The sequence below is a fragment of the Fringilla coelebs genome (assembly GCF_963513975.1).
Source record: "Fringilla coelebs genome assembly, chromosome: 1".
Classification (NCBI taxonomy): domain Eukaryota; kingdom Metazoa; phylum Chordata; class Aves; order Passeriformes; family Fringillidae; genus Fringilla; species Fringilla coelebs.
The window spans coordinates 73,401,258-73,422,437 of NC_140028.1; the positions used below are offsets into that span (position 1 = coordinate 73,401,258).

The window sequence follows — 21,180 nt, forward strand, 5'->3', positions numbered from 1 at the left end:
CACCAGCACAGGCTGCCCAGAGAGGTTGTAGAGTCTCCAGTCTTGGAGACATTCAGAAAACCATCTGGACATGGTCCCGGGCAACTGCCTCTAGGTGGCTTGCTTAAGCAGGGGGTTGGACCTGATGACCCCCAGAGGCCCCTGCCAACCTGAGCTCTTTTGTGATTCTATGAGTGCAGAGCAACAGGTATTGCAATATTGCAGTAATGTCTGGCAGATAAATGCCATCAACCTAAATTCAGCTGTCAAATACATACACATAGACACAGTAATAAGGAGATATCCTAATATTTCCTGTCTTCTTGAGAGGGTAATTTTATTCAGAAGGGACATAACCTTGGATGCTTGACATTGTTAACTCGAGGACATTTTGCATATAACTTTTTACAGGCTCAGGAGATTTAATGTGTTAATAGCCAATTGACCAAGGTGAAAACTAAAAAGAACTTGCCACTTTTATTCTTACCATCTGAGAAGAAGTACTAATGCCAGACTACATATAAAAAGATAATCTTTTACAGGATCACTCTTGTAATTTTAAACCATGTAATTTTTTCAATCCAAGGCATTAAAATAAAAAAAAATTACAAGAGGTTGCAGAAAGAACTTCTGGTTTGAAGAGTTATAATGTGAGAGATTTCTTAATAAGCAGGCAATTTTCTTCAGAATAGAGCTGGGAGAGTCAGAAAGTCTCCCTTTTTCTTATTCTACATTTTTGCACAAATTTGGTTAAACACAAATTAAGTGGCAAAGAAAAATAACAGAGCTCCCAGTGAAAGTTAATACCTAATGGGAAATAAAGAGTTTACACTGCTTCCAAAGGCATGTCTCAAACCTTATTAGTTCAGGGAAAACTCCAGCTAAGATTGATGAGGAAAGTGTTTCCCTAGTTTTATTATTTCATATTTCTAAGCAGCTTTAATATTCAAGTTCACATCAAGAATAATTACAAAAAGACTGTTCTTTGAAAATAAACCTCTTAGAGAGGCAATGAGAGGAAGCAAAGCCTAACTCAATGGCCACGCTTTTCACATGTTGCTCCTTCTGCCTGCAGGACGTTCAGGATATCGTGAGACTACCGTGGTTATGATCTGACGGGACAAAATGTTTTGGGAAGCAATGACTTCTCCGAAACAGCAACCCTTCCAGTCCCATGTAGCAGCTGAGCTCAGCAGAAGGTGGTAGGTGGGTGCAGATCCAGAGCTGACAAAGTGCCCCACTGCTGTCAGGTAGCACACTGTGCTTGGAGTGTGGATTATGGCTGTCAGGTGGGGGACACGCAGTGATCCCTGGCTGGTGTCACAGGTCATTGTGCAGGGCAGAACTCGATCTTAGCCAATGGGACACTCTGGCAGTGATGTGGAAAATGTTAATTTGTCCAGTCTTTCCAAAAGACTTACACATATTAGCTGTCTCCATAGATATTGTTCCAGAAGGGCCAATCCTATTTTTCATGGATGCATCAAATAAGCACATGAACAAAGAAGATATCTCTGTGCAGATATGCATCTAATTTTTCATGGCAGTCATGTTCTTCTCCTTCAGATTCCAATACCAGCGTCCTCCTTATGTGAGGACATCTTGATGCAGAACAGTGAGATGAACAAATGTCTGTGTTTAACTGAAGAAGCCTCTTCCAAAATGAGTTCTGCTTTGTATATAAGCTGTAAATCTTTTTCAAAACCAGAATATACACCAAAGTCAAGATACATAGTCATAAATTATGCCTGGTTAAATTTTCACATTGAAAATATTCTTCCACATACCTCAAAATTGGTATCCTGTTTTATTGATACACCTTCATTTTGATCTCTGAATGTACTCGCCACCAAGATGCTCCTTTTCTGGTTTGTTAAAGACTGTGCTTGGTGTAATAATAATTGCACTGACCACATATTTCATTAGTCATTATAAAAAACTCTCAAGTTTTACTTTGCAGATGGGTAATATATTTCAAGACTTTATTCCTGTTTCGTTTTGACATAGAAAAATTGTCTGTAAATATAAGTATGTCCCACTTTTTTCTTTTACGTTAGTATTTGGCTTTAGAAGGAATTCCTGCAACTGAAGCAGTGCTAAAATTGTCCTACAGATTATGTTTCACCATGTGCATGTGTTGATTTTATGTGTTTATATCCCTGAGAAACTATACTCCCTGAAATAATGAAAACTTTCTGCCTTTCTGAGCTATTAATCCTTAAAGCTACAGACTGCTGCTTTCTTTTTGTGCCTGAAATTCTCCAAAGCAGTCTAGGGGATTTAGACACATATTGTCTGTTAATTCCAGTGGTAGACATTTATCTCAATCCCCTACATAACTTTTTATTTTTTAAAAATTACTCAGGCTTCCTTTTATCTGCTCACTTTCTCTCTGTAATAGCACTGGCTAAGCACTGCCTGTGTTAAAAATATTACCACTTGGCCACCCAAGAGGATTAGACAGCTTTGTACCAGAGGAACCAAAAGGGTGAAACAGCTAGGAAAGAACTGTGCAAGTGTATCAACTGCATTGTATTTTTTTCCAGAAGAGACTGTATCTTCAGTAGTGTGTGAGCACACCTGGTAGGCTGGGTGTTTCATATAGTCTATGATTCTTCTGGTATTAAAATAATGCTAATTGGAAAAAGCCCACAACTGCTATTGCTATTGATATTAACAGCAACATTGTTTATCTTCATACAGTTTGCTCTTCTCTCTCTCAGTTATAAGTTTCAGTAATCATAAAGTTCTTGAAAGAATTCAAGTAAAAAAAAATAATTTCCATTCTTTATACAATTACCATTTGTTGGAGGAACTAAAAAATTAAAATCTCCCTTAGGAATAACCTCTTCTTTTAAGAGTTTTCTATCTTTTATTTCAGTCATTTTATATCTAGACTGCAGCAGTGGAAAGGAGAGGTCAAAAGGTGGAAACATCAATGCTTATGTAATCCCCAAAGAGGATTACTCCCCTCACAAAAATGGCTAGTATGACATGTGAAATTAAGGATATTCATTCTGTGTCTGCACATCCCTTGTAATAGAATTGGTGAATCTTTAGAAAAATAGAGCAATATGAGAACAACCCAGCTTTTCCCATGGTATCAGCACAGATAGTATTAAAGTCCAAAACCAGTTTTTCTAAGCCAGCACTCGCCAAAGAGCTCTGCAGAGCCTCCCTTCCTCTCACTGTACACTTCTGCCAACTAAAGGATGACAGGTATACAGATTTATTAGAAATGGGAGAAGGGACACCACTTGGATTTTAGCACTTCTATTAGTCCTGGCAAACATGCATGCATTGTTTTCTCATTTGCACCAGGGCTACACCCATTCCCAGATGGATAGTACACATTTATTGCATTTCACTGCCAGGATTACACCATCTGAAGCAGTCTACAACACGAGAATAATAAAACCATAATGACTTTCAGGCACAGTGCTACACAGGACAAAAATCACTGAACAGATACTTTGCTAAATCATTTTACATGCCACTGAATGCAACAGTCAACTATATATTATAAGTCTGGTGGAACACCATTATAAAAAAAAACTCAAAAACATAATATGCCTTGGAAGAGCCAGTGAGTGTGCCAACCCAACTTCCAACAAAACTTTATGTGAAAAAGAGAACAATTTCTTAGTGTCAGTGCTAATATTTCAAAATGAATGCCTAATTAAATTGGTATTTACATATCACATATGAATGCCCAGCTGCTTAAAACCCAACAGGATACCTTCTGAGATATAACTTTGATCACTGCATTTCCCTGTACATGACTGTTTTCATTGTAAATGAGAAAAATCCCTGCTGAGAGGTAATTTGAAATCAATGCATTATAGTTACACCATAGGATTACACACTTAGTACTTTCAGCCAATTAAACCAGTTTACCACCAGGAAAATTGCCCTAAAAAGTAAACAAAGTTCAATGTTGAATTTTACTGGTCTGTTCTAAATTTGCAAGCATTTTCTTAAATTTTTTACTTGACATACTGCAAATAATTCTTAAAAGAAAAAGGGGGCTTTTGAATATAATTGAAAAATAGGATTAGCTGGAGTAGAGCGCCTTGATTGCACATTTCCTCACTCATTGTATATAATTAATCATATTATGAATGTATTTTAGTAATGCCTAATTTTTTTAAAAAGTAGATGCTAAGATTACTTGGTGTCACATCATTTATATTTTGCTCTGCCGTGCCCTGCCTTCTCCTAAGGGATAGAATGTCAACCAGTTTCTGCAGTGACAAAACAATATGGTTTCATTTGATTGCCACTGGTGGCATTTTCAGCTCATTTTTCATGGCTCTGTCACCCAAGTTCATAAAGAACTGCTTCTCCTCACTCTCCATATTTGGATATTGGTTTTCAGTGGCAATTTTTCATACTTGACCGATGTGATCTTTGCTGCTGTATGCTGACATTTGCTATGATATGACTACCTAAGACTTGAAATGCTGTCTCAAATTTGACTTCAGATAGTTCTATGAGAACAGAAGGTTATTCCACTACCAGAAGCAATTAGATGCATTTATATCACCACCCTGCTGTCAGCTGTAGGTTTCAGAACTATTTCAGAAGAGGAAATACGTATTGGGTTAATATTCCTACCTTCCAACTCCCAGCAGCCAAGTTCTGCAGTGCCCCCGCTGCCCCCTCCAGCGTGTCTGGATTTGAGCACTCAGAAAGAAGTGTGAGGTAGGGTTTGACTATTGAAGGGTGCCACAGCATCTGGATTCCTTTGGGTGGTTCTGCACAGTCTGGGAGAGGTCCTACGCCATCCCACTGTTGGAAAGCACAAATCAGATTGTCAGCAAGGAACAGTGAAATACATTTGAGAATTGCCTCAGTTGAAACTATGATATCTGTGAAGGCATCTGCCCATGAACAGATGTTCTCAATTTTTGCAAATCATGGGATTCTTCATGGAGGAACCAAATTTCCTACTCAGCATTCCATATAGACGAGCTATAAGATTGGCAGAAATCCCAATATTTTTGCTAGCTGATAAAACAAAAACACTTTTCAATGTATGTAATTTTTTGGTGTGTGGGAACAGAAGCCAAATGAACGCTATCTTAAGAGGCAAATCTAGAACTTGCACGGGGAGAAGAGATTTTCTTTTCACATCCTTCTCAGTTCTCCACATTCTCTCTCTTCCCATGAGAGGATAAACAACACAGAATGCCACTATGGAAAACAGTATCATTCAAGGCCAAGAGCCCTCTGTCCCATGAAAGGCACAAGTGTGACAAGTCTTCTTCAATGACACAACCTCTGGCTCCTCACAATGAGAGTGCAGGAGGCAGCAGCCAGCCAGCTGTGTGGTCTGGGACTCCAATGCAATTGGTAGAATCAGCCCCCACAAAACACGCTGCTCCTCTCATCACATACAGAGTTTTGCCACGAAAAACAACCCAAGTCTGATATCCAAAATGTGCAATATTTAAACCTGAACAAATGGTAGGTTATTTCACAAAACCAGCTCTTACCAGAAATAACTACTTTATTCCAGGAGGACAGGGATTCTCCTCTCCAGTGGAGCACATAACACTGGCACCTACGTACGAAACATCTCAAAGGAAAATACACAGACTTTCTTTTTGCTTTCTAAACAAAAGTAAGATGTAGAATGCACTTTCAATAAAATTTTAAATGGACATCTACTTATATATTTATTTAATATTTTGTTTTGTTTTGTACAGATAAATAGATTTTAATAATTCATCGCACTAGTGCAACTGTTAGGAACAAGCCTTAACTTTTTAATAAATATCTTTTCTAACACTTCTGATATGTTGACATTGTGTAATAGAATAAAAAGTAAACCTTTTAGTACCTTGGGTGAGAGGTTACTGTGCCTATATAAACAAAAAAATCTGTACCATAACATTAAACATCTACTAAACTGATAGGATAAGTCAAATTAACTCCTGGTTTAAATCTGCACTAGTTAATTTAACTAGTTATGAGTGTACAATAGTACTTGCACTGGGAAAGACCTTGAACCTCTTGTTTTCAGGAAGTATCAATCATAATTTTATTTACACTAACTTAAAAACCATATATTTTAAGGGACAATCAATCAAGTCTTCCCTAATAACACCTAAGCCAATTTCAACAAGGTTTTGTGTGATTAACACCTTTAGAAACGAAACCTGCTACTCTTTTCTGAATTAAATCAGAACAAACACCAAAGTGGAAAGCTAGAGGAACCATTTCACACACATAAGCAGTTACCAGAAAGCAGCTCAGGTGTGAAACTCACTATGCTGGACAAATGCTATCATAGTTTAAAAGAACTGGCATAGCAATGCCCAGTGGTGGTTGAGAAAGTAGAGGACAAATGCCTTCTGGAGAAACAATGCCTTCGAATGAGACTGTTATGGGGCTGTGTCTTTGAAATTTTTAATGCATTTCTGCCTTTAAACCAATAGATTGTTTTCAGTGCATGTGACTCAATTCTCCTTTTTCCTCCTTATAAATCACCAGCCTTGCTAGAAATGAGTTCTTTTCAGCTCATAAAAAATACATTAAAGCCTGCTTCTTATTTTAACTCTCAGAATTCAATCATTCATACTGTCAGATTTTTTTGAAAACAAATGAGAGACATATCTTACAGGTCAAATCTGACTTCACACCAGGTTTAGGTTTTGCACCTTAGTAAGTCCACTAACGAATGACTTGTGATGTCCAAGGGCACCAGTTCATGTCTTCACTTGTCTCATTCCAGCTTGCACCAATTATGCATTATGCAACTACAGAGTAGTTTGTACAGGGTATATTACTTCAAGGACAAAGCACGTGAAATGCATCAAATGTACCAGATCTACCCATGAGAGGGGGTATATGCCTATGTGGGGGTATGATTTTGTTTTATGCTCAGCAATTTACACTCGTATGATCCCAAGGAGAGCTGAAAATCAGCTGATATAAGTAGAGCTCTATATACATGTTCATGCTGTGCTTGTACATATAAAGCACTAGAAATGATCTAGCAGATAAATTAATATTTAATGTTGTTTTGCCATTCTGCCCAGTAATGAGAAAACATTAAAAAAAAAAAAAAAAAGGAGACAAATTACTGCATTTCCCTGCCCTTCTAGCAACTCACTTCCAGCATGATTGCATTAATTTATCACCAACTGTGAGGGAAGACCTTTTTCCCAAGATGCTGCGATGCCTTAGAGTCCATGTAATAATGATGAAAATCTTTGGTACCACACATGCATGTGCAGTGAAAGCACAGGAAATTCAGTCACCCTGAAAAATGTCCTGCAGTGCTCTTCACATGTGGTGTGTGTGCCCAGAGCAGCTGAGTGGCTGCACAGGGAGGGTGTCACTGTTCACCACGCTGTGCTAGTTTTGGCTGGGGTAATTACCTTCACAGTAGTTGGTATGGGGCCATGTTTTCAATTTGTGCTGGAAGCAGTGTTGATAACCCAGGGATGTTTTAGTCACAGCTGAGTAGCACTGACACACTGAGTAACACAGCCTTTTCTGCTCCTCATCCCACCCCACCAGCGAGGAGAATGGGGATGCACAGAGCTGGGAGGGAATACAGTCAGAACAGCTGACTCCAGCTGGCCAAGGGGACATTCCATACCACACAGTGTCATGCTCAGAATATAAAGCTATGGGGAAGAAGAAGGAAGGGAGGACATTTGGATGGGGTTTGTTTACCCAAATCACTGTTATGCATTTTGGAGCCCTCTTTCCTGGGGATGGCTGAAGATGGGAAGTGCTCATGCCTGCCCATGGGAAGTGGTGAATGAATTCCTTCCTTTGCTTTGCTTCCATGTGGGGCTTTTGCTTTCCCCATTAAACTGCTTTTACCTCAACCCACGCATCTTCTCACTTTCACTCTTCTTCACCCCCACCCCCTGGGTGAGGGCTGTGTGGGTTTGCTTGCTGGCTGGGGTTAAACCACAACACCTGCTGTGTCTGTGGCAGCCTCCTCACTGTAGGGCTTGGTGGCTTCTGGTGCCTCCTGTGTAGCTGAGACCAGTGCCTGAAGCAATGCAGCTCAACTGCTGCAGGGCATGCAGAACTGACACAGGTAAGCAAAGGAGATTTGCCTGATCTTCACTCATTTCTTTCGGTTTTCATAAACATCAACTGCCTGAGCAAAAAAAAGTATTTTCCCCGAGTGGTATTAGAGTCCATTTCTAGAATAGTGGTTGAGGCATGGCAGAAGTTGCTTTGCAGTTTGCATTACTAAATATTAATGAGCTGAGGCAGCATCCTCACCCAGTAAACACCTCTACCCAAATTACTGGAAGAGTTACTGTACTCTTGCTGCCCATCAGGAATGATCAGGAAGGTCTATTTGAAATAGACTGAGGCTGCAGTAGGAGCCTCTGAAAGAGAGGAAAACATGCAATTACTCTTCCTAGCTTATACTAAGGTGAAAAAAAAAAAAGTCATAAACAAATATCCCTTCCAGGCTTCCCTCCTTCCGCTGAAATTACCCACATATATTGTGGTTGAAGCTGACAAACTGTTTGTTACGTGGGTGAGATACAAATCTCTCATTTCCTGAGACTGGTGCAAAAAAAGGATGAAAGTCTAGAAAAATAAAAAGCCAAATACCAAGATGTTTTAAGAACAACAGATAGTAAGAGTACTCCAATAAAATTTCCAAATTTTCATAATTGTAAGGAACTTTGAGTGGAGAAAAAGATCACTCATTGAGATGCTTTCTTGTGCTGCACAATAGATTATCTACCACCACCTTTCTCATTTTAGTGAAAGTAAATCCATATTTATAGTGCAATTGTACTAAATACCTGGGAAGGCTTCAGCTCAGCAAAAGAAGTATACTCTGCAGATTTTAAGGTTTGTACTAACAACATCAAATTGGTGGGGTTTGCTTTTAAATAGGTATCACATGACCATAGGTTTTCCTGTGATTAAAAAAAACAGTGTTTGATTTCAATCTATGACATATGAATACTTCCTTTACCCCAGTCTGTACAAAATACCACTACTAAAAAAATCTAGGAAAAAATAAACAAACAAACCCCAGCAATGTCTAAAACCTTCTAGACTTCTCTCCAATGATCCCAGACATTTGGGATAGTATGATAACACTGAAGCTATGCTCCTTGAAGCAGCAGTGACAAAATTCATATGAGCAATTACACAGTGCTTACTAAAACCATTTCTGAAATGCCAGACTCTTAAATTACCAGGCCCCCTAAGAAGACACTGATATCTCATCCTGCATGTCTTAATGGCTATGACAGTCTCTGCCAGGTCTCCCTAGACAGGTCAGTCCAATAACCTCTTTTGGACAGCTTTGTCCAAGAGGTGAATTGGCCAATGCTGCAAAAAGAGCAGAAACCAGGGATTCAGCAACAAAAATACAACCAAGTCACAGAGCTTGATTTCAGAATCCATGCAGCTGGCACTAAGCAGGCAGGAATCCCACTGTTTACATCAAGTCAAACTTCAGTTTAGATATCCAGGCCTAAATAAAGGTAGTGAACATAAATGCAGGTGTTAACTGACACAGAGACTGGAGGAGCATGGTGGGAGAGAACAGAGATCATTGCATAAATAAAAGTACCATTCCCAGCTTGATGCAACAACATTTACAATTATAGGAAGGGTGTTTGAAATGCTTTCAAAACATTTCAGTGTACTGAATCATTATAATTAATCTCAGATATTAATAAATCTAAATTTTACTTTACATTGTACATTACGCTCTTAAAATAATTGTCAATGCCTTTATTCAGCTTTTTAATATTATGCTTAATATTAGCTAAGAAAAAATATTAATTCAGTTGGTACATTTCCTCTTTGCTAAAAACAGACCTTTCCCAAATGAAAGGGGATGGAGTTAAAGTTGCATGCCCTTCTCCTCTCTACAGAAAGCTGAAGCCAATTGGCTTTGCAGTATGTTCCACAAACTGACAAATACAAATGATATTTAGTAACTCTGCAGTTTTGACTTTGAAAACAAATTGGCCATACATGACACTGAGAGGCTCACAGAGGATCTGGGAAGATGCTGGGTTGGCAAGCAAGAAAGCAGAAATGGTTTCCAAAATGCTCTGTAAGGAATTGCTCAGGACAGTTGATTCTTGCTACTCAACATTTGACATAACCACCTTGGGCAAGATGAGGAAGCAACAAGTGGAAATAATATTCCTTCTGAGCAAGAATGTATTGGCAACGCAGCTTTTCATCCATTTTAATCAGAGTTCACGTTGTTGGTTAAACCCAGGACCTGACACCATTTCTCTGTTTCTGGCCTTATTACCTTGGTATGGCTTGGTAGAGTATGAAGCATACTTGGTAAAATAGTGGTCTCACCACATGAAGACATATCTGGCAGGTTTATTTTTTATGCTTTCTGAAATATTATTGCCTTAAACCTTCTATTTCACATAAATAGAAGAATTTATAGGCCATTTAGCAAGCATGCTAAAGAGGTGTGCCAATCTATTCTTAATGATATATGACTTGAAATGTTGCTGTCATAGTTTAAGGCTCCTGACAGAAGGTGAAAAAGAAGGTCAGGCTCATTTCAGAAGTGTCACTTCCAATCAAAAAACAGACTTTGGGCTAGATTCTGGTTTGACGGGAATGATTTCAGATGGGGAACTCTACAAAAGCATGAAGCCAAGAAGTCAACCTGTTTCTCTTAGAGAAGAAAGGAAAAGAAATGAAACTGTGCCACATGTATACATAATGGGCTGTGTAACAAGAAATAAATAAGGATTAATGACAACTCCCTGCCATTTCTTTTACTGAAGTTGGACCATAGACCTGATTTGCCCTAACTGCTTTTTGTCATAATCCTTGTTTCTCATACAGCTCAAAGGATAAACCTGTTGGCAGCAGTGAGCATGCCAGCAGCATGAACAGCATTTTCAGCAGTGGAAGAATCAGTTTCCATTTGAAGAGTGACACAATACAAGGCAGGAAGGTTGATGTCTACAAGGTCCTAGTCAGGGATGAAGGGGTCTGAGGCTGGAGAGGTTATTGGGTGAGGGTTCAGTACCAGTTGATCACAGGTAAGCAGCAGAGAAAAACTAAGAAAACAGCAGAGGATTACAGTCCTAGAGGTTTGAGACAGAAGCCAAGTGAATTTCACTTATTTTTTCTGAGGCTTTAACAGAAGCTTTGCTTTCTGTGTTTCCATAGATAAAACTAGTGCTATACCTAGATATTGTCACAAACCTTCAGAAGGTTTGGACCTCTTCTAAATTTAATTTGTGCAACAAAGCAGATGCCTCAGAAACCTCTCTCAGCTCTGGTAAAATGATTGTGGGCTCTTTTAACACCACCCACCTTTATTCTGAAATGTGGAGAACACTTGTTTCCTATGATCCTAAGGGAACTCCTAAAGTAAAGTAATTTTCAAGGTGTCATTAGACTTATGATCTGAACAAAGACACATCTCTTACTTGATTTCAAGATGCACAGAAGTCGCCATTATAGACAACTGATAGACAACTGGTGTCCTTAATAAAAAATAAATTCCAGTTTGTTCTTGAAAGGCCTTGGAAAGAAGCCCTCAATTCTGTTCTTTCCTTTAAGTAATTTACATGTGAATACACTTGAAACATAACTTAAAAAAATTGGGATACGTGCTCCATAAATCATAAACCAAAGAAATTAACTTGTACTTTCTTTGTAGAGAAAACCCATGAGAAAGAGACTTTAATATCAAGCTTCTCCTGTTTTATGGCTTAAGAAACAAAATCCCCTATTCTGTGAAGGATTTTTTGTTAAGTACAGAAAACTGCATCTTCATCCACATTCTTTGTCCAAAATGATACATCTGTTTTTCTTTTGCAACTACAATAGTTTTGCTACTATTTTTTTTTCAAAGACTTTTATCCAAAAATTAAAGACTACCACATAAATGCACAATGAAGTTCAAGTAAATACACATAAAAAAGAAGAAACTAAGTTACAGCGATAGTGTAATAGGAAAATTTCAAAATTGCATTCACTTAAATGTGAACAATTTTCCTCCACACTGCTTTGTACATCTTATATTCTGAGAAGGATTGAAACAGCAATTTTGTTATTCAAAAACCCCATGGCCTGCCAATAAAAGAAAAAAAACCAAACCTATACCCTGACCATGTATCTTCAGGGGGCATAAAATGTAGCAACATAGACTGGATACTACTCCCCTGTACTGAGGTGTCACAACTGACAGAGATGTGCCTGCGCCCTGGGCTTTACCTGAGAAGATAGAACTCATAAATATTAAAGGCACCACAAAGACAAGAAGCAGAAAGAACAGGTCTTTTCACACCATTGGATGATTGTGTCTGCACTGGCCAAGTACCTCTCAACATACCTCTGTACTTATTTTTGCAAAATAAATGGACAAAAAGCTTTAATTTACCCTTATCACAGTTTATGTTATTTTATGCAATTAATATAAATGTGGTTACATGAAAAATATTGCTTTTCTTTTCCATTTTTGAGAGTAAGTTGGGAGAGCTGTTTCTGGCACAGTTAACCTTCTGCTATTGTTTAGAGTGGCACTCTGGTTAACTTGATAATATATTAACTTGATAATATACTTCAAATCATTTGGAATGTTCAATACTAATCGAGGATTATGGGGTGAAAACCCCATACCTGCATAACCTCCAGAAGGCGCACAAGGCCCCTTTAAAATTCCTAAACTGAATAATATCCACATGTGAGACCTTTAATATGGCAAGATGAAGTAGGATGTCTGGATTTAAAGGAAATTAGATGAAAGAAGAAAACACCATTAGAAAAATGTTTCTAACACTTGTAATACAAAGCAGTCCTATGCACAACAGAATCAGTTCTGGAAAGAGTAAATTTATGTCCTGGTGATCATGAACCTGAAAATATGTGCGCAGTTTTATTGCTCTTTAGACTTTAAAAATTATATAAAACTTCTATGAAGCCAACACTAACAGCTCTGAGATCTTTACCATGCAACATGGTGATAATGAGCATTCATGGAAACAAGACAAAAAATATCTAAGATCAGGCAAAAGCATGCACATTGTAAAGATAATCAGCCAAAAGAGCTCAGCTCTTTGGCCTGGAGGAGCAAAAAAAATGTTTTTAAGGGAACCATTACAGTACAGAGAGGCCCTATGGGAATACTGAAAGAGTCAATAGTACAGAGTTAAAAGTATGACTGTGAGACCCAGAAGTCACAGAAGAAATAGAAGAGGAAGACTTAAAAAGCCTTTAGCTAGTGAGTGTGTGTGCATGTGTTAGTAAACAGAGCATCAGAGAGCAAGCCAAGTTGCAGTGTGACGCATCCATACCCAGACAAGCTATTTTTTGCTACTGCACTTTGAGTAACTGCAAGCACAGTGTGTGAGAACTGTTAATTCAGTAACAAGGATGATGACTACTTCATGGGGTAAAATTAGTTTGCTTCAACACTTCTAACTCAATGTAGCCTAAGACAGGAATCCCAACAAGAGGCCATAATAAATTCAAGTTAACTGATGATAGGGTGTTTAACCACAAGAGTAGGTAAAATAAGTCTTACTAGTAATGAGTGCTGAATTTTTCAGTATCCAAGTTTTAGCTTAGTAATGTTGCTAGAACCTTTCCACATCAACACAATTTGGCTTTAGGAACTCAGGAATATTTTCAGTACTGGTTGATATAATTTATTATCCTGTGCACTTAATTGCTTACTCAAATAAATATTTTCTTTGAGCAATCTGAAACAGAAATAAACTACAATGCAAAAAAGTGAGTAAGTGTAGGAAGAGGTAGAAAACTTACTATTGCCAGCACAGGCTGTCTGAAAAAGCCCATAAATCATTAGCCATTCTTATTGCTACTCGCTGTGTGTACAGATACAACAGTGTCTTTTCTCTGCAATACAGCTGTCAGTATTCCCCAAATTATAAGTTCTTAATGGGATAAAAAAGGAGATAAATACACTTTAAAAATCAACCCACCCAAAATGATAACCTGTCAAGTAACTTGAGGAAGCCATCAAGGCTTAGGTTTACAATTTTTCTTTGGTAACAACATAAAATATATCAAAATATGAATGCTTTTCTAACATTTCCTTATATTACTTGATTCAGTCCTGTACAGTTTTCTCTCAATGTGTAGAGACATCGTACAAGACTAACTTTGAAGCAAGTGAGTGTATATAGACAAGGCTGATGTTTGTTTGCATTAAAGCCTTTCTACACACACGTGGCTCTGTGGAATTACAGTGTAAAGCATATGCAGATTTCACTTTTCATTAGAAATGGCGTCTTTTCAAAGAGCATTTTATGGTATTTATGGCATTCACAGTGTACCCATGACTACAGTTTCCAGGTGCACCACATAATGTACAATTTCTCAAGCAAACATATTTTATCACTCCAGAGCCATATTCTACTTTAAGCTCTCAGCTAATTAACAAGGACAACAGTTTTGTACATTATGCATCATGCATTTAATTTCTAATACAGTGCATTAATTATTTATATTTTAAACGAGGGGCACTTCAACTACTCACAACACAGCTGCAAATAACTTTCATTACCTGATCTTGTGATTTCTTTTTCTTCTTCTTCTTTCCCCAGCACCCTGAACTCTCTGCATCTTTTCCATTGGCATCACCACAGAGTAATCCATCAAGTTCATCTGTTCCCATCTGCTGTCCCTGAGATGTTTCTGCAGCTAGCCTGTATGAGAGGTTCCTCAAAATGCACACACAGTTTTCAACGGTCTGAAAAGTATGACAAAAAGAAAAATACAGAAAACAAAACCAGAAAAAGATTAAAATTCTCCCCTTGCTCACTCTGAATATGAAGGAGAAGGAATTTCATCCATCTTTGCACATGCATTCTCCCAGCACAATTCTTATGCGCACATTTTTGAGTGCTCCCCAGTTAATCACAGGTTAAGAGATTCAGAAATTTTTATGGTAACAAATCAATAGTCTGGACAACACTTTTCTGGGAGGTTTTTTTGTTGTTCTGAATTTCACACTGGAGCCCCATGTGAAACAGATGTCAAGGTAAAAAGTGATCAAGAGAACCTGAACACTCTGAATGTCAGAAAACTCTCACCTCAGTGAATAGAAAATGCTACAAAAAGAAAATGGCAATAGATCCTGGGTTTTGTCCTTTTAAAACCAGAAATAACCTTTTTTTCTGGCAAAAATTCTATGTAAATTGCCTTAAAATTGGGATCTGAGTTCCATTTCACAAGTACTTGTAGCATGAACAGATGATGTTTCTCCAGTCCCAGAAGCAGGACTTGAAATCTGTCTTGTTGCTTTTACTGCTTCTAGCCAGGCTGCAAAAAACCACCTTGCGTGCAGCATTTCCCTTTCATCCATTTATCCCCCTAATAGGTTGTGCCTTCTGTAGAAGATGCAAGCAGGAATCCATAAATGGATGAGACCCAGTGGAGGAAAATTCACTTGTAATTCAGCATAACTTCTCCAAGTCTAAAAGAAGTTCAGTTTAGACATGAAACCTACCCATTTAGTTGGTTCAATTTGGTTTGATTATCCCTAATAAGAAGGATATGAGCTTAATTTTCTGCACACAAGGAAAGCATGGTTAAAAAAGCCATTCTCTATCTATTTATATTTATTTCAACTGTTTCTAATGGTCTATGGAGATAAAAAGCAATAGACACAACATCCCAGCTCTTTTGCTCCATTAACCCAGAATGGAATGACTGTGAGGCTTTCAGCTCTACCATATTCTGCCATATTCACCAGTGAGGCAAACAGATGGGACTTCATTTACTTTCATGTATGACAGGAGCTTCTGCCAGGTATGCCCTCAGCACTGGTGTTTTGTGATAACACAAAGCTCCAGAGGTGACATCGAATTCAGATTCATTTATACAGGAATATTTATCTATCTGTTTTTTAATATAGATGAAATGTCCCAATTTTCCAACACATTTGTGCTAACTTGAAATTTCTGCCAAATATATCAACACATGTAGAAATATGGATGCATTGTGTGTGTGCGTGTCTAGAAAATGTCCTTCGTGCAGCTTTCACAGCTGAAAGCTTTGCAAACATCACAGTGACCATAATTATTTTTCAAAGTTTTCTTCCTCTTTGGTTTTTCTTTTACATGAATTTTATTCACTTTTGATATAGTATGCTGAAGTTGAACCTTTGCATTTGTTGATTAGAATACTACATGTTAGTTTTCCTTTTAATAAATCATAGTTTTTGCATTTAAAATTCTCATTTTGTGGAAAACATAAGCTGAGCCATCACGAGGACAATGTTACCTTAAACTAAAAACTGATAAGCGAACTTCCAAGGCTCAAATTCAATCAACACCTTCCTTATTAAGGTGAACTCCTACAAGCCACAAAAGCTAGTTCCAACCACACAGCTAGAGAGACTTCACTCCTCCTTGACTTTCAAGGATCCTTGAGTTCCCTATTCTGTTTTCAGTTTCATCATAAAGGGGCTAAGTACAGGCTCACTAGTTTTTCTGCTCTAGCTACTTTTAAGCCACTCTGAAGCTAATGAAGTTAAAACACCCCTGTGTTTGGGGGCTGCTCTGCAGGAAGTGTCTGGGGTAGTAGGAGCTGGCAACAGCCAAGTTTGCCCCAAACCTTGCTGCCAGGTGTTGTGCCTGCCTTGTGGGTTGGTGTCCTTCAAGCATCCCTCTACTAAACTTCTATTAATGGAAAATTGATTACAGGGTAATGGGTTGTGAGATTTTTTGGGTGTTTTGAGGGTTTTTTCTTTTTTCCTTAAAAAAAAAAAAGCCATGCTGTTAGCCCAGTAGCTCATGCTATGAGCGTCTCTTAATTCCTCTGTCTGTCCCCTGAATTCACAGGCAAATTTCCCCTATTTGATTCAGATGGCAGCCAGAGACTCCTGGAGATTATTCCTCTCAAATCTATAAACCCATGGGAGTCCACAGACAACTCTGTGAAGTAGTATTTGGAAATACAAGCCCAGTGGGCTTTAAAACCTTGCTGCATAAAAGGCTGCTCTCCTGCAATTCCTAGGGGTTTGCAAATGGACCAAGGTTGCCCTAGAGCAGCAACTGTAATTAATTTAGCATCATATACTGAAAGCAAAAGAAACTGGCCTTTTTCTTCTTCTCTAGAACACTTTAATGCATTACAAATCTTCAATTTGTAAATGCTTGGAGTCTTTTTAATTAGGAAGTGCCTTTCACCTCTGGAGAAGCTTGTTCATATCCTAGCATTTTAAGAGAAGTAAACTTGACATAATGAGGCATCTTAACACAGTTGTTATTGAAAGCATTCATTGATCCTCTTCAAAGAAGAAATAATGTTGGTTTTACTGCAAAACTGCCTATTAATTGCCCAATTCTTTTTTGCTTGTTTGCCTTCTAAGCCTATCTCACCCTCATTAGCTCTCATACTGGGTACTAAAAATCAATTTTAAGGTAAAACTGGCAGAGCAATGTAAAGAATTTTACTTGGAATATGATATATTTGCTCCTCTTAAACCAGTATCATACTTTCTACTTCAATAATTCAATAGAGAGGATGACCTGTGCACACTACACAGGTACTAATACAATGCTTAGCACACAAAAATAAAAAAAAAAAAAGATGGGCTAAATTATGCTTTGCTAAGACATTCCTCACAATGCATTAAAAAAAGAATATAATGAAAAAAATGGTCTCCTTAGAGTCCCCATGTACCGTGAATACCTGTATTTGCTGCTGAAAAGACAAAGACGACAAACCTTACTATCAATTTCACTGCTCCCCAGAGCAGACTGGATCACGTACAGCAATGCATCTGTCAGGCCATCACACTCCCTCATTCTTCTGCGGGCCTCCTCTCCAGCAGAGCTGACATTCCTGCAAGGCAACAGCAAGGGTCACTATCCCCACGGCTCCCTGCCCACTGCCCCGCCTGAAACCTTCTCACGGTTCACATACAAATAGAACACACGTTCTCCTTCTTCCTCTCATCAGTTCAGAGCTGTGAATAATGGAGACAGCTGCGAATGAGCTCAGGAAATGTAACGCACAGGGGAACAAATGGAAGACGCCAGGTCCTCCACAGGATGGGGCTGAGTGGCCAAGCAGCATGCGCCCACCTGCATGGGGAGACTCATGGCCCACTAAATTTGGAGAAGGGCTGATAATTTCCTTCCTTCCTTTCCTTTCCTTCCTCCCTCCTTTCTTTTTAAAATATGCATATGTACATATAAATCAGGATTTAAAAAGTCTAGAGGTTTTCACAAAAACATCTCCTAGGAATTGAAGTGCCCAGTAGTTAGCGTTCTTAACCTGAGAGAAAAATATTATCAGAGCATACTATAAAACACCTGCTGTTGCTTGCTTCTCATTTTACATAAGTGTTTGCTTTTCTCTTTCATTTTGAGAGAACATTAATGCCTCAATCTTCTCTTTATGTAGTTTATTTTTCATTGCAAAACGTAAGGCCTCCGATTATTATAATAATATTGTAATTCTTGTGTTCCTTAGATGGGGCCACATGGCCTTCTGAGTACATTTATACAAATCCAATTAAAACAAAATTCACTGCATAACATATTGTGTCATAAAGTTCAAAGTACTGAAACACAAAGAAACAAATATGTATGAATGAGCATTTACAAACAGAACCTATATTTGCTAACATCAAGTCTCCCAGAGAAAAACTGCATGCAAATATGCATGGTGGGTTTGATTTGGAAATGGGTGAATTAGCAATCTCAAGAATGGGGTAAAACTTCTCAGAGTCTCCTTCAGTAGGGGAAGATAGCCCTTTGCTAATGTGGCTTGTCTGTAGCTCTTCTCTCCCCACTCTTAAAGTTTACACATAGAAAGAACATAAAAAGCACACACACCAGACCTATGCAGTTAATGCTAATGTGTGGAAACGGAAGGGAGGACACCAGCCCTTGAATTTGGGAAGAAGGCAAGGCACTTTATATCTTTTATGCCATTTTCAATGACCTTTGCACTAAAGGTGGAAAAAGCACAGGAACCGTGGGAAGGGGGAAAGAATTTCAGATGGAGGAAGATGAGAGGACTTAGGGCTAGGTTTCCTTTCAATTCTTTTTCTGCTCTATCTACTTCATCCTGTTCTGTCTCCTTATTATCTAAAAAACCCTGAAAAAAGCATTTTCATTTCCCCAAAGCACCAAAGAGTCTTATAACTGGACAATCCCCCAGTTCCAATGCAGGTTCCTAATGGACTCTGCCCCCTTAACATATATGATTTACCATCTATACTTGCATCCCCACACAGTCCTAATTACCGCTGCTCTCCCACACACAAACTGGGCCAATTAATTCAATACTGTTCCCTTCACCTCAGCAGACAGCTTGACAGAAAACATATAGCCCTGGAGCACTGGAATGAATTCTTGTATCTCACTAGCAAACAAATTCACTCTCCTTGAAACCCCTCATTTTTTGCCACATTACACATCAGAAGCCTGCCCTTCGTAACAGCTTGCAAGTTCTGTGTTGTCTGCTTCCTCTTCCTTTATCTCTCTGCTGCTATAAGACCAGCAGGTGAGGGGTTTTCCTCCAGTTCATGGGGAAACTTTCTTTTGTAATCTAGGAAGTAGGGACTGGACAACATCAATTGGAAAAACTCTCTCTCTCAGAAGTGATGGAAACTTCTGACTTACCTTTGTGTGGCAGAAATAAGAAGGTAAAAATAGAGAGCATGGTTTTCCCCAAACAGTGCCTGTGCCCTATACCTGCAGGGCTGGAGACTCCACCTAAAGCAGAGTAGACCACTCTCCTTTAAAGGCAAGAGATCCACTGATATTCTGAAAGGGCAGCACATTTAGGAAGAGCAGAATGATGGACTGGAAAAGCTCATTGTGGGGTTTAGAGTGAGGACAAGGATTATTTGACTTCTTTCTGAAATTTCATTCTCTTACCCTTTAGGCAGATAAAGACAGTAGTAGGTAGATAAATATAGATGGAGAAAGGGCATTGAGGCACTGGTGCAGGTTACCCAAAGAAGTTGTGGATGTCCCATTCCCTGCTAGTGTTCAAGGCCAGGCTGGATGGTGCTTGGAGCAATCTGGTCTAGTGGAAGATGTTACTGTCCATGGTAAGGCGTTAAAATTCAATAGTCTTTAAGATGCATTCTAACCTAAACCATTTTATGAACCTATGACTCTCTGATGAAGAAAGTTGTATCCAGCCCTAGAAGAGCAACTGCATAAATTATAATAGGAGGATGCTGAGGAAGAGTTCTCATCATGGCCTTGTGCCTTTCTTTGCACCACTAGGAAAAAAAAAAAGCTGAAATATTCCTGAATCCTTTTAAACAGACATAGATCTTAGAATAATGCGTAACTAGAATAATAAGGCTTATTTATATACTGAGAGCAAGCTTTCAAAATAGACTGATTTAGACACCACCAGAAACAGAGAGATACAGTCTCCCTGATCTTCTAATTGAGGTGATTTTTTCTTCTCTCTATCACAGCCAACTGCATGTCGCCTTGACTGTCCAGAGCCTGCAGAGACTGTCAGCCTCTCAGCTCCTCTCCAAGTTCACCAGAAACTCCTCCTCACCAAGACAGCAATGTAGACAACCTTAATAGTCCCTGAGCTGCGAGCTATCTGCCTCATTCATTTCCAGCAAACAAAGAATATGAGGCCTTTGCACAAAGCAATACAGACACACCAGGGGCACATCTTGCACAGACAATGCATTTCCTGGCTCTGTATGGAGGAGCTGTCGAGTCAGGTTCTTCTGTTTATCATCCTTCCCCATTATGCTCCAGTAGCTCCTTTAATCAAGAGATGGATATTCTGAACTCCCATGACTACTTTTCCTTTTCTTACAAAAGCCACTGTTTACTTTCTGCACTGACTTGTAGCTCCTACAACCCTCACTGAGATATGGTGCATTTATTTACATAGGAAACAGCTAAAAACCAACACAAATCCAAACTTTGCATCAGCATTTTGGCAGAAAAAACCAGTTGATTATTTCAAAGAAATACATCCCTAGCTAGTCTCATGTCACCTCTACTGAAGTAATCACTGTTAACTGAGATCATTCACAGAGGGTCTCTAATACCACCATGTTCAGCCTACATAGAGAAACAAATTCCAGATTAAATGAGCGGTCAAAGAAAACACGCTGTCGTTTAAATTTTATTTCTCATTGTGAACTTGGACATGCTGTAGCTGTCAGTGTGACAGGGAATAAGACACGATTTGTCATTTGTGAATTTACAGGTCACTATGCAGATGTTA

The 21,180-nt window shown here is 38.7% G+C and overlaps 1 protein-coding gene across 2 annotated transcripts in view; it reads right to left on the reverse strand.

Moving 5' to 3' along the window:
* Positions 1 to 21,180, reverse strand: part of CTNND2 (catenin delta 2) — a gene marked incomplete at both ends in the record, with an annotated part of 515,683 nt that overhangs the window by 76,101 nt on the left and 418,402 nt on the right. For both annotated transcript variants that reach the window (XM_084219011.1, XM_084219012.1), the window contains 3 exons: positions 4,597 to 4,770; positions 14,510 to 14,695; positions 17,679 to 17,796. In XM_084219011.1, the coding sequence (XP_084075137.1) occupies positions 4,597 to 4,770; positions 14,510 to 14,695; positions 17,679 to 17,796 (478 nt within the window). The remainder of the gene's footprint in view (positions 1 to 4,596; positions 4,771 to 14,509; positions 14,696 to 17,678; positions 17,797 to 21,180) is intronic.